General features: G+C 37.7%; 1 protein-coding gene across 11 annotated transcripts in view; it reads right to left on the bottom strand.

Moving 5' to 3' along the window:
• KDM6A (lysine demethylase 6A) overlaps positions 1-14,984 on the bottom strand; it is a 157,030-nt gene that overhangs the window by 18,920 nt on the left and 123,126 nt on the right. For all 11 annotated transcript variants that reach the window (XR_004549424.1, XR_004549425.1, XR_004549426.1 and 8 more), the window contains 2 exons: positions 1,890-2,019; positions 695-800 (listed from right to left, as the gene is read on the bottom strand). Coding sequence is in view for 5 of the 11 variants with exons in the window: in XM_034060174.1 (XP_033916065.1) it covers positions 695-800; positions 1,890-2,019 (236 nt within the window). In the remaining 6 variants the exon portion in view is untranslated. The remainder of the gene's footprint in view (positions 1-694; positions 801-1,889; positions 2,020-14,984) is intronic.

Below are 14,984 nucleotides of genomic sequence, written 5' to 3'. Positions count from 1 at the left end.
AATAAAAAATGACAGTTAAAATACAATAGAAGAAAGAAAATTAATACATAAAGTTATTTAAAGGTTTAAACCATCCCAGCCTTCATAACACAGCCTACCCATAGGTTAATAATTAACACTCACAGTTAATAATCAAAAAGCTTTTCTGCACACAACAGTTGAAGCTTAGAAAAAAACTTGGCAGCTATTGTATCGACTATATTTCAAGAAACATTTGACATGCCTTGCGGTAAACAAATCTGCAAAACAACTTTTAAATCTATTACCAATAAAATATTTGTTAGACCTAAGTTTTATGAATGCACTTCCATCAGGTAACACATTTCCTACCAGCAGTGATAATTCCTCTATCTCAGAGTTCAAAACATTTTACACAGTCAGATTACAGATCATTAAATCTAAGCACAGACATGTAGTCATAGCTTTCAATGGAAAAGAAGGCTATCTACAAACTTCCACAACCATAGCTCAGCTCCAATCTGCTCAACAAAATCTGCTGGATTTTGCAGGCTTTTGAGATGATCAAGATTAGAAACAGCAGCAAACTAAGAAATGACACATTACCCTAATTACATGGAATATACAAGTAATACATTATTACAAAAATAAAAAAATCCACCTTTAAGACATGAGACTTCCCTTGAAAAAACTCTTTTTTTTCCTGAAGTAAAAAATCCATAAAAACTAATCTTACCTAATTTAAGCGCTCCAGCAAGGCCACGTATTACAGTAACAGGGTTGTTTGGATTTGTACAAAATTGATGTAAAGGTGGAAAGAAAGCATCTCGTTTATTTTCCAACTGTAAAATGGCAATGGAATATTAGATGTCAGATGAATTTAGACTCCTTATTTGTAAAACAAGGAAAACAGGATAAAGAAAAACAAGAGGAAGAAGACGGGAATGTTCTCTGTTTTCCTGCATTTGTAAGGAATGAACAACTACATTATACAACCCCTTCCATGTTAAAAACTGGGTTCACTCCTGAAATTAATTTGTTACTACAATTTATTTCTTGGCATGAATTATTCCCACATTACTTTGGCTTTTGCAACTTAGGTTTCCTGCAGTTTTTTTCCTTATCTTATCGTATTCTTGGACATTCCCTATATCTACAGAATTCTTTGAAGAGCAAGATAACATACTTTCTTCTAAGAAGTCAAAAAAGCTAACTCTAAAGATAACATATACAAGAAGCAGTATAATTAAAAAGACTACTCTTACAGTGTATCTCGTGTTAAACAGAAAGGTTGCATTGATTTTCTTACGCCTCTGCGCACAACTGCTTCCAATTTCATCTAGCTCTCATCTCAGGCAGACTGCTTGTGTAGTATCAAACCAAAGTGCCGACTGCTTCTGGTCCTCAATTTGAGCTGACCAAACTAACTTGAGGTTTTCTTGCTGGCTCTACAGACATACTGTAATTTATTCTTCTGTTTTCAAGAGAGTGGACATCTGTTACTAAGGAAGTCAGCTCAAGCTCTTCATAAAGATATCATGAAAAGTTAATTTTAGAACAGAAGTTTTAATCCTTGCATAAAAAGACACTACGCAGCTAAAACGTGCCTTTCCCTAATGACGTTTTGTTCTTACTTTCACCCCAACTTTTTTTTTACTATATTTTGTAGGAAATCATTAGGAGAGTATAATTACTTGTTCATTTATACCTGAAGTGTCACTTGCAAAAAACGTACATACGTATTGGAAACACTGCGTGTTGTATCTAATGACTTGTTTTGCTTATTCTGCCAATATTTTGAGTATTAACAAACCCTCAAAAATTTCTGAAGCTGTTTTTCAGGTATGTATATTTCAGGTTTGTAATATTCAGATATCCAAACACTTGCAAAAGGCAGTCAGCAATGTACTTCTACCATGAAATTTACTTACATAAATACTAGGTGTAGGTGGATTCAGCTTGTCCTTTGGCAAGGGAGGGTACGGTGGAGGCGGTGGTCGTGGAGGTGGGCATTTATCCAATAGAATACTACTGTTAGATAAGCCATTTTTACCCAGATTCCTAAAAGGAAAAAAGAGCTGCCTCTGTCAATTCTTGACAAATAAAATAAATACATATTAGTGTCATTTCTTCTGCAAAATACTGATGTATATGGAGAAGCTGTAATTCAAGATGCAAATAAAGCTCATATATTTTAATCAAGAATTCCTAGTCTATAATTTGATATTATTCAAAATAATTCCCGCTCTCCTGCCAAATCTGCAACATCACCACTATGAGTTAAAAATATAGCCATTTTAAATACAAGCAAGTATGACTCATTCAACAAAATTTAACAGAAAAAAGAAGTTTTCAAGTAGGAACAGCAAAGAACCTTTCTAGGTCAGCACTGGCTGGTGGATATCAATTCACAGCAGTTGAGATAACACAGTCTGGTAATGCTGTGCACAGCACTGTGGCAGAGCACAGTCAGAAAATGACAATGCTTCAGCTAAAAAAATGCTTAGTCACAAAACCAACTGCAGCTACACTAATGACACTAAATTGAACAACCACCTACCCCTCTTTGACTTAACATTTCAAAGCCAGGAGGAGCCACTGCTGCATAATCCATTTGTTTGAGCAACAGAGGAAAGGAACAAATTGCTGTGTCAACACCCACACACATGCCTGAATGAGAACCTTGCCTGTTGTATTTGTAGCCTTTCTATGGGGATTTCCAGATGTGGATAGCCCACCACATGTATTAACTTTCCTATAATGACCAACCCGAAAAACCTACATTCTGAGCTTAGTCTATATTCAATATCCAGCTGCAGCCACCAGGAAAGTATGTATTAACAAAGCCATCCCTTAAATTTTTGTTAAAAACGACTCAGCTACTCCAAAATTCTTCCTGCTAAATGCTATTCAAATCCTTCTTCCAACCTCACTTGATTCACCGGCTGCTGCTACCTCATCTCAGCATCCCACAGAATGAGATATTTCTAATGCATAATGTAGTCATGTATCTTTGTAAAACTCACTGGTTACAGAAAAGTTGTTCTGGTAACAAGTCTTCAGCAGAAAACACATCTGGCTTACATTAGATGAAACTCCCGGCAATAGAGCTTGTCTCAAACAGAGAAACTGTGATACTGGCACTGAGGAACACTGGAGAGTTGGATGCTGGCATGTGAGACCACTGCTTCAAATCAAGCTACCACAAGCCACGAGTAAGATGGACTTGGGGTGTGAGATCAGATGAGACTGACTGACACTTTAAAGAAAATGAGCAACCACCTCACGTACCCCAAGCCATCCTGAGAAACTGGTGCTCACCACAACAAACAAGTCAGTCATTCAGTTCAGAGCTTACACCAGCTTTCTAACCCATAGATTGCTCTCCCCTGACAGAAGATCAGAGCAGTACAGACAGAAACATATTTAACAACTGTCTCCAAAGAACGCCTGTCAAAATCCTGAACACAGCTTATTCCCTGGGCTAGGTTAAGTCTAATGCCAGAAGAGACTGCAACATCAAAGAAACTGAGAAAACAATCCAGAAGTTTTGCTTAGACATCATCCAACTTGACAAACAATTCACTGGCAATGCTTAATGTCTGATGCCATTCTTGCAAAGACCCTATTGTCCCTACAAAAAAACCCCAAACAAAACAGAAAAACAGGGGGTGGGGTGGTCCACCCCCCAACATGAAATAAAACACCATCAGCAAAAGAAATTTATTGACCACAGCTGCACAAATTCAGACCACTTATACACAGTGAAACTATAATCTGAATAGTAGGTATTAGAAAACACGATAATATTTGCATTACCAAACTGAGAAATAAAATCAAGAAAAGCAAATGTAAAGTATTAAAAATCAAAGAGAACTTCAACAAAATTCAGTCTGCATTGATAAATAATTCCCAGGTGCCTTCTCAGCCAAGAAAGATGAGAAAGACAACCTGAAGAAAAAGGGACATTGCTCATAATTAGCATGACTAAAGCTACTGTAGTCACTAGAAGATAATTACCACAGCAAAAGCCCTGTAAAGCCAGGGTATGAGGGGTCTTCACAGAAGGGGAACTACAGAGGAAGAAGAAACTCCTGTATGCTTAGAGAAACAGGACTCAAAAAGCAAAGCAGATGGAGAAGAAAGCAGACAGTAGAGAGGAAAAGATCAGATGAACAAAGATATCTCAAACCCAGCACTTGAAGCTGATACTACCAAATGTATGCCACAGTTTCCTATTAAAGTTACTAAACCCTGTGTGGAAATTTCGAGAGGGGAAAGGGGCCAAAGAAAAGCAAAGCTGAGAAAAACGCTCAAAATTCAAGTGGCACAGGAAACAGATGGGCAGAGTATTTAAAGTTGTCTTTAACAGACCAGTTTCACTCTTTTTTTTTACTATGAATCAGAATGACTTACTATTAATAACAATGCAAGAGGGCTATTAAAAATAATGCTGTAATTAATAGTGTGCGAAACAGAACAGAAATTAGAAAAAAAAAAGCCTCACAACAGAAGTACTAAAAAGATTTGGTCTTGGCACCTGAAATGGTGTGAACGTCCATGGCTAGCCACTCACCTCTGGAAATACACAACTACAGCCAGTGCCAGGAAAGGGAAAGGCCCTTTTGAACCACAGCAATTGTGAGGAAAATCTCATATATCTCTGTTTCATGAGTATATGTTTTTTTGTGAGAGGATTTCATACTGACTGAAAGAGGCAACAGATGCAATGCTCAAGAAAAAACAGCATGAATTAAGTCCCCAGATGAAACCGGATGCCCAGTAATCTACAATGCCATGATGGAGGAATGAAGAAAACAGACTTAATTCATTTAAATTGACTTTCCAGAGGGAATTGGCTTTTCACAGACTGTGCAAGCAGAACATCCTTTATACCTGCAGAGTGGGAAAAGAAGGCAGGAGCAGCTGTCAGCCTCAGAAAGGAAAGGACAGGGGTGCACACTTATGTCTAGCATTGTCCTGAGCAAAAGCTGCAGCTCTCTATCCACTGCCGTCTCCTCCATGGGTAAAAGCAGTAAGTCATGCAACTGCTTTAACCTGAGGACCAAACTCAAACTGCCATGTGTTTATAAGCAGCTATAGATAAAACAGGTGCCTTGATTTCATGTAACTATGGGTGTTCCTTGAATAAGCAATTATCAGATTCATTAAAATACACCTTTATTTTTCCATTTTACTGCTTTGTAGGATACATTCCAACAACCTTCTCAAAACAGTTTACAGCCTTCACTCTTAGAGAGTAGCTTCTCCTCCAGTTGTACCAAACCATGCAGTTAAAAGAGAAGCAGAGGTGTGACCCATCTTGCTCTGCAGTAATATTTGTCCTCTTCATTATAGAGCACTCACTCCCCAGTCTGTGCTTTTAGCAAATATTAACACACGTAATTTAATGCTACCAAGGGATTTATTGACAAATGGAGACCGATGGCTTAGCCTGAGACAATTCCTTTACACTTCTCTTGGGTTTACTATCTTCACTGCATGGACAACCCAGTAGCTTACTCTGCAGCTGGGACATCCCTTCACTACTGGAAGATGGACTCCAGCTGCTCCACCCTTAACAGACTCCCCTGTTGGAGTCCTACAGCACTATCAAACCTAAGTAAGAAAGACCAAAATCTGATTCCAAGGCAATATTACTAAAATATTTACAACTACATGAAATTCATCAGGTAGCTGCTATGTACTTCACAGGTAGTGCACTGACACTGCATCATTCCAGATGACTAAAAAGAGACACCATACAAATTTAAAGCCAACTGTGTTACACAGCTCTATTAATTTTAACTATTACATAAACTCTCAACCACATCAAGAATATTAAAGTTAACATGATAAAACTTATGTTCTGAGAACCAGGAATCATTATCTTTAATTACCATCCTTTACATTTATTAAATTAATTACCTCAATAACTCTATTATTTTGCTTATGCCTAATGTCACTAAGAGGACTTAATCTGTTTCTCAGAAAGCAGTCCCACAGTGCTTTTCAAGTCCTCTGGAACCTTTTCTGTTTTCCAAGAATGATAAAAAAGAAATAACCTGTATGAACAATAAACTGCAATTCTCTGGCCTGCTCTTTCAGAGGCTCATGGATCTGCGTTTTTCAGGCCTCTGACTTAAAAATGCCAAATTTAACTACTGTATAACTTTCTCCTTGATAACTGTTAAAACTAAAAGCATGTTATCATACATCCCATGATGTCAACTTTGTATCTGCCTTTTTCCCAAGAACAGAACACAAATATTTACTGAACTGTCTTGCCTCTCTCCACTGTTCTGATATCTCTGTGCAGTCATAACACATTACTGGGTTTTGTGTTTTTAATTTTTCATTCTTCGCTACTGTTTTCCAAACTTCATTTATGAGTTTTTTAGAATGCTTCGCTTTGGAACTTTAAAAAAATATTTGCCCTTCTGTTTTTTTAATTGAAAGACAGACTTCTTGATAATAACGAAAACTGCCTAAACAATTTGCAGTTATCTGTACATTTGGATTTTAGGCATACTTTACTGGCCCGAACAAAAGTTACTACCATCTGCACTTAAGCAGTTATTTTTGTTGTGAAGTCTGTTTAAGAGATTGAGGATTATCTGCATGAGAATTAACAAGCTTTTTACTGCTCAAGAGATTACAGTTATTCTGAAGAACAAACTTAATACCCTCTCTTCCCAAATAAAAATCACGTTAACATGAATATAAGGAGCTGTGTATTTATGTGACAATCTTAACTCAAATCTTTCAGAATTAAGTAATCTACGAAGAAGAACAAACAAAACATTTTAAAAATGTGCCTGTAGAAGATATCAGCTTAAGTACTGGGATGCACAGTACATACTCGACCCAGTCCTGACTGAAAACACAAATTCACAGGCCTTAACAATTAGTGGATACTATTAACTCCTTTCATACTGCAAGTTACTACAAAACCACAGAAAAAACGTCTGCCAACACCTATCACCCTGGGAAAGAGGTGGATACTCTTGATGCCTCAGTGGGGCTCTCTAAAGCTTACGTCCCCAAGCTGCTTCTATAGCCAGTAGAGAGAGATGAGCTTTCAAAGGGGAATATAAAGAAGTCAAGTCAAGCTTACATTATGCCTAAACGCAAGTAATGCCAGATAATTATACAACCTGTTTATCACGCAATTCTCTAACCCAGCCTTTCACAACCATGTACTAGCTGGCAATACTCCCAGGGATCTTTCTTTTTAAACCTACAGAAAATCCTACAATAGAATTGTGGATTTTGTCATTATGCAAATATATTTCTAATAATTTTTGAATTCTGTTCTGGCTTTGACCTCAATAGTACAGGTTGGCAGTGAATTTCATAGGTTAATTATATGTTATGTAAGAAATAATGTTCCCTTTCTCCTTTTGCTAATGATTTTACATATTTGCTTTCTATTTCATTTGCTGATCACCTTGTTCTTAGGTTGTGAGACAAACAGAATCACATTAACGACTTACGTAAGAAAAGCATTGTAACAATTGGCACCAAACTTTCTCATACGCTTGTCTTCCCCCTAAACTATAAATCTTTCCTATTTTTTTTTTTTTACTTCCAGATAATTCTGCTTCCCATCTGCAGGTTTTTTTTTTATTTGTCTTCTTATGCTAAGCAGGGCTTAGCTTCTGAAATCACAATATTTCAGATTTTTTTCTTAAAACTTTTGCTATGGTGAAACTGACTTGCCAGAAGTAATGTGCCTTTAGAGCAACTGAACAATTTTGCCTTCAAGCCAAAAAAGTCTTTTGCTTACAGACAAAGAAACCTCCCAATAAAACAAGAATTGCTTTTGTTGTTTTTGTTTTTAAGAACAAAATACAAACTTAATCCAACTCCTTTCTCCACAAAGTACTTCCCCTCAAATAGATTTAGGCTCTTTGCCTTTGGACTGCACAGTTCCCAAACTAGTGATTCACTAATTGACTTCCCAAAGCAGGCTTAATTGCCAGGGAGCAGCACCTTCAGGAAGATCAGCCCAAGCTTGCTTCTGCTCCAGGCTTCAACACAGAGCTCACCCAGCAACAAGATGACTGTACACTGTAGCCCCTACATTGCTTTTCCCACTCCTACTGAAGCTTATTTCCTCTGCCTGTGCACATGCTGGTCATTTATAAGACCCTTTTCCAGACTGTTTAACCCAGACCATTTTCTATTTGCTGTCCTATAGTCTTCCCTTTTTCTACAAAGTTCCTTGAAAGGCAGCTAATCTCTCATCTGATCCTACCACTTTATTTTCTCAATGAATTGCTCTCTACTCTGCTTTATTTTTCCACACCAAGCAAAAAGAACTATAAAAAGGCGTGGTAGCCCCTTTTAATATGCATTACCATCAAGCCTAAACCTCTCATTTGCCTTCCCAGTTAAGCCAAATTGGTAAAGCTTTCAAGTTCAGAAATAACTTACAAGTTTTCAAATTACTCTTTCCAAATGCAACCATAAAAATGACAACAGCAACCTTGAGCTGATATGAAGTTGCCCAGTTATCCATCTTGGCTCTTCAGAATTGTTTGAGAACCTCTTGTACGGACTTCGTCATTATCAAACAAAAGTGTAGTTTGAAGCTTTGACTGTTCTTTCAAGGCTGAGAACAGGCTTTAATAAATAATGATAAAAAAGTATCAACGAAGCTATTCCTTGTATCTTTTACGAGAAACAAAACAAGTCAATTCAGGAACTTATCTACACTAGTTAAGGGAAGGACTTGACCTTCTGTCGGCTTGGAAAGGACAAGCGGTGGACCCTTTTAACTGAGATGGATACTGAATTTTTAACATCACTCCTCCAGGATGTTAATGAGATGCACCAGTTGAAACACAGACCTAGAAATCTGCTGGTTTCATTTCAGCAGAAATAAACAGCTCAAGTGTTAAATCTCAAGTCTTGTGATGATGTTTCATTCTCCTTTCCTTCTGAAAGGATTGCTCACAGGGAAAAGATAGTACCAGAAAAGAGCTTTTGAAAACAGCCTTTTTAAGGAGACCTGATACACAACTAGACAAAGGAGCACACTTTTGTTCCCCCCATGTATTCACAATTGGCTTTTCTAACAACAAACCCAGAGCAGTTATTCCCAGCATATTTTCTTCTTTCAATCAATTTTCATTTATGCTCAAAAATTTTATTTTTTTAACTGCTTTAACAGGGGATTTTCTCTAGGAATCTAAGGAAGGATACTTAATTTAATTGTACACTCTCATATCTGTTATTTTGCTCAGAGGCTTAAAGGAATTTAGTTTATTATGTAGACTGTTTACCCAATGTAGTAATTCAGTTGTTTTATAACCACCTTAAAATTTACTTTTGCAATCAGTTTTATTGGTAGAACAGACTAACCAAATCACACTTACATTTTCCAGAATCACCTCCTCACTTCTCTTTCATCCATACACTCCAACAGCAGTTTAACAAGATGAGCATATTTGTTACCCTATTTATTCTTCAGAACAGCATCGTAATGAGATTTGCATATTTTAGTCAATTGCTCAGCTACTGCATTTCTAAATTCCTTGTAGCTTTTCAATGAACACTGTCTAGCTCTTCAAGGGAAGTTCCTCGCAGAAGTATCAATTGCTGTGCTAGCACCTTCTGTTTGACCCCTTCGCAGCCTCCTACTGGATAAATAGAACAGGCCTCTGTTAAATATTTCCTCAACATTCTCACCCAGGAAGATGGATATAAAGAAACTTTTCAGTCTCTGCAATAATCCTGCCCTACTTAAGCGCTCACTCTAGTCTCTGGCAAAACAAAACATTTACTAAGTATTTTTCCACAGACCAGACAACCTATTCACATATAACAAAAAAAAGACTCAAATGGAGTTTTCTGTTTGGCATGTGTTCTGCATCTTATGATACAAAGCATCTCCATTCACCTAATGCCTTCACTTGAGCAGCTTTTATTAAGATGACACTTGTTTACAGAATGCAAAATTACAATCTCCCAGTATTTATTTTTGCCTGACTACTTCCATTTTTGCTTTACTGTTATGCGTGATTTTTGAACCCTTTTTCTAGTAACTGCTTTTACCTTAAAAAACACCAAACTTCCATGTATCTGATGTTCCTTTGTTTTTACGCCACAAGCAAAATCCTAGCAACAAACAAGTCAGGTTTTGGTGGTTAATATTACCATGCTGCTTCCTGATAAAACCCCTTCTGTGAGAACAGGAATTTCATTATGCTGCAGTTCATTATCCTGTAGTAGGTCAACTGCAGTTACATTGTGAATCAACTTCCACGCATTACTTAATCCCAAAATGCTAATAATTTGGGGTCTTTTGTGCTTTAAGCACAAATAAACCTGTATGGCCTAAAAGATATAAAAAAATAGCTTCTCTTAGACAATACTTTTTTTAAACCTGGAGCGTCTTAAAAGATTATTTAATAAAGAGACTTCTGAGGAATTTCCATGCGAGTTATGAGTAACATAAACAATCTGTTTTTGAAGTAAGCATGCAGTAAACAGAGACAAATGCAGAATAGTGAGGAAGGAAAAAAAAAATAACCTAGAGCCCCAGCTACAAAAAAAAGCAAGCTACATCCACCTGTTCCTACCTGCCAAAATGTCTTTGTTTTTTTTTTTCCTTAGAAAATACCATCAGGACAATAGGGCAGGCTGCATCAAGTAAGAATTGTCAGAGAGCAAGAAAAGTATGCCAGAAGATACGAGAATGTAATTACCCACATTAGAGATGAAGCCGGAATGTCTTTCTGAACATATTAAATGTTCATGAAATAAAGGTATGTATGTAACAACTGGCAAATATTAATGCATTTAAGGCTCCAATATGTAGTAACTCTTACCACAGGACAATTCCCCTCCCCCTGTGCAAGAAGACTATTCTAGTGCAGTTGTTTGGGAGTTTGTTTTGTAAAGGCTAAAAACCTCACAATTAAAACCCAACAAATTTTCATGTTTTCTACTATGGATGGATTTCCTGCATTTTTTACAGTAAATCTAAAAATCAACATCCTTGGTCACAAATTCACTTTTGTATTTTAAGATACCACTTGCAGAGATAGCACCCAAATGGAATTAACACTGCATTACCTTACATTGTTTAATAAAGGCTAACATGCAGTAATGAAGTTCACAGTATCTGATACAACAGTATATGAGCATCTTCTGTATATGTATATATATGTATGTATATGTATGTATATGTATGTATATAAAGGTTGACTTATTTTGTGAGTAAGCAAAGCTTTCAGCAGAGTATCTTTCAGTAGTCTCCCCTCTAGACATTTTCCCCTATGTCAATCACACACGTGGTATCACGACAAGGATGTTCTCCCCACAGCTCTGCTCCTGAGCTCTCACTTGAGTGCATGCACACCTTCAAACTACGTATTTTAAAAGAAAGCAAGGGCTAATCTGCTACATACTACATGGCTGGGACAGCCTCATCCTCAAATTTATGCATGTAAACTTTAGGCTTATCCTAAAACTGTTGCAACTGTTACCTTGTTGCCAGTCCCACAAAATTTCTCAGAATCTGTATTATTATTATTAGTAGTAGTAGTATATATATGCAGACACTTTCCAGCAAATATATTTTGAGTATGAGAGATCCTGTCTCTAAACTCTGTGAAAGTAGCCCCAGCCCAGACTAAAGCATTTATTGACCTCCAAGTTCCTGGAAAAACCCCAAGCATTTCCTCCCATTGCTCATTTATCTTAATTATCCAGCTTCTAAATCCTCTGCCTTGCTGAATTAAGGTGCAGACAGGCTGAAGAGGGAGCTCTCAATCTCTACTCAGTAAGCAAGACAGTAAAAGGTACATCTTATTAAGCTGTCTGCAAAATACATGGGGCAAAGTATTAGCTTACCTCCCTTGAAAAATTGTAATGACACGAGCCTGGGAAAAAAACAATGACTATAAAGAAACACTGTAGAGAAAGACAAGAGACCTCATCATCATGTTAGGAAGTGCTTATTTAAGGGCCAGTATTTCATAATTAGGGCCCCTAAATACAGTTAGAAACTTCTATGTACAATTTAAAGCAAAACATACAGAGAAGAAAGGGCAGTGGCAGTATCTGGCCAAGCGAAAAGTAAAGATGACATGTAGGTCATGGCAAAGATCTATAGCTTCTGGACCTGCTTAAAACTCAGCCCCCATCTGCACTGAATTCACAAGTTGGAGCTGGAGTCAGTCAGACTTTGGCAGACAGATTTTTCTGCCTCTCCTTAGACAAGGTGCAGCTAAGGGCTTAGTGGCAGTGCTCAGCTGTGCCTGTGACCTGCTGCAAAACCTGCTGTCAGCACATGGGCCTGAGCCAGAGCTACTGATCCCAAACTGCAAATCTCACCTTTAAAGAGCTTGATAAACAGCATGCTAAAACAATCAAAATGCAACATTTGGCTAGAGAAGTACACTCCCCATTATCCTCCCAGGAAAGCTGTATTTAAATTTCTGCTAAGCAAATTCTGAAGACACGGATCAGCTGAACTTCAAGAACTCTGAGTCTGTAACAATCTTTTATGCGTATTTGCAATGCACTCATCCTAACACCATACACAAAAGCTATTTTTATACTTCTATCAGCAATAACACATACACAGTCCTAATTAAAAAAAGCTGTTAAGCTCTTCATTTTTATGAATGCAGTAAGATGTAGAAACTTCACTTGAAAATGAATATTACAATATAAACCAATATCTGAAAGATCACAAAATAAGCTCCCTACAGTTTGGGTTTTTTCCTCTCTGGACTCACTCCAGTAGGTCCACATCCCTCTTGTGTTGGGGATCTCACAGCTCAATGCAGTAACAAAAGCAGAGTAGAGGAGCAGAATCACCTCCCTCGACCGGGTGGCCATGTTCCTTTCAATGCAGCCCAGCATACAGTTTGTTTCTGGGCTTCAAGCGCACACAGGTTTGGATATTAGGAAGAATTTCTTCAGTGAAAGGAGGGTCAAGCACTGGAACAGGCTGCCCAGGGAAGTGCTGGAGTCACCATCCCTGGAGACATTTAGATGACGTGTAGATGTGGCACTTAGAGACATGGTTTAGTTGTGGACTCGGCAATGCTGGGTTAACAGCTGGACTCTTAAACGTGATCTTAAAGGTCTTTTCCAACACAAATGATTTTAAGTATGCATGAGCTCTATCTACTTTTGAATGAGAATTAATTACTTTTGAAAAGCTTTCTCTAAACTGTGTCTTGTAGAGTTTGTTCCACTATAAATAGAACAAATTATCTTATGTTTAACTTTGTCATGTTTTAAGCTAAAACTACGACTAATGTACATTGCATGATAACACGGGGCACTAATATCAAACAGTTACATACTGTAAATGAAGCTTACAGTTAACTAGCTTTCCCACGTAGACAAAGTTTCAGTGTATAACACAATATAAAGCTGTCTGTTTCTAGCAGAGGTGACTGAATGGATAAAATTTGTCTATGTAAGTAATACGCTATACTTCTGCTTGACAGCACATTCATACTCCATAGGTACTCCAAAGCTTCATAAAGGGACCTTCACTCTTCTAAGTAAAGACAAAATTGGAAGTATTGCTGCCAGCTTTAATGGAAAATTAAGCCAGCCACTGGAATAATCTTCCAGTGTTATCACATATATTTTGAATGTTGGCACTTGTAACATTGTCCATTAAAAACTCCTACAATACTTTAAAATGGCTAAGGATTTCACTCTGATAAAATCTGTTCAGTGACGACACAGCACAGAGCAATAATAAGAGCAACATTATATGCAGAGCTCTGCTATTGTGCACAATGTCTGAAGATAGGGCTTGTAAGTGGTGTGGGGGGAGGAAAGTCTCAGAAGGCTGCAGAATCACCAAGTCTTAGAAAAAGAAACTATTACTACTGTGGCAAAATACATCTTCCTTGATGTAGGGGAGTCTATGAAATTAGCCTTTTTATTGTTAGTGCCTGCATCTAACGAAAGAGTTAGATGTGAAAGGGACTCTGAAAAATGTGCTTGTTGGATATAACCATCAAGTCCCAGCAGTTTAACTTCTGCTGGAGGTTCCTGTCCTCTGACAACTATATACCAATGTCACACCAATAACCTAAACTGTGCAACCCTCACAGATGCATTTCTATTTCTTTTTCTTTGGAAAGATGGTGGTGGTGTTACCGCTATTTTTGGTGACTTAACAACACTGAGATAAGAAATAAATAGCTAAGAAGCATATAGAGATGTCAAGACTTAGGGCCTGGTGTTTCTGCTACAATTCCTTTTAGCAAGACAGACCCAGGCACTACCAGAATTCCACCAGAATCTTAAGGGAATGCATTTTAGCTGAGTATATGGACACAAAACAAGCCTAATAATTCTAGTGCCAACATGCCTGTCAAGAAGATAGGACTTATGCATCAGAGATGCATGCTGACAGATTTAGCAGCAGTGGTTTTCATGTATGATTGCCCTCAGTCTACCATATTCCTCTGCCACAAGCCACTGGCTATTGCACATGTAGGCAAATTTGTTGTATTTCCATACCACTATATCACTGTCTGTATACCACCACAGCTTACTGTGTATCTTTGCCAGAAATCATTGCTACGAAGAATTATCTAGAAGCTCTACCACACAGGCCTCCACACTCCATGCCATCCCGTATTACTAGCAATGAAGGCACCACGGAATACACTGTGCAATTTGCAACTTGCACAATTACAGTGGAATCATCCGTCAGGTTTCCTAGTGGCCGGCCTCATCTTTTGCCTTAATCCTTTACACATCTGATCTAAAATGATTTAAGCTTGCCAACTAAAGAAAAAAAAAGACAAGACAGTAATAGCATATCTGCTTATCAACTGGAATATGAGATAGAGGACCAAGACTCACACCTCTCAAAAGTCAAAACTAATGTGACAGACTTCCAACTAGCTGAAACTGCACTTTTTAAAGCACAATCCACCAACTGAACAGCTCCTATACTTGAGCTATACATACTGAAACCACTGCTATAAAAAACCCCACATAGCTACTACAGAACTGGAAGGGCAAGCTGA

This window comes from Melopsittacus undulatus, chromosome 2 (assembly GCF_012275295.1).
Source record: "Melopsittacus undulatus isolate bMelUnd1 chromosome 2, bMelUnd1.mat.Z, whole genome shotgun sequence".
NCBI classification, from domain to species: Eukaryota; Metazoa; Chordata; class Aves; order Psittaciformes; family Psittaculidae; genus Melopsittacus; species Melopsittacus undulatus.
Note: the sequence above shows the minus strand (reverse complement) of the source record. Positions and strands in the feature narration are given on the sequence as shown.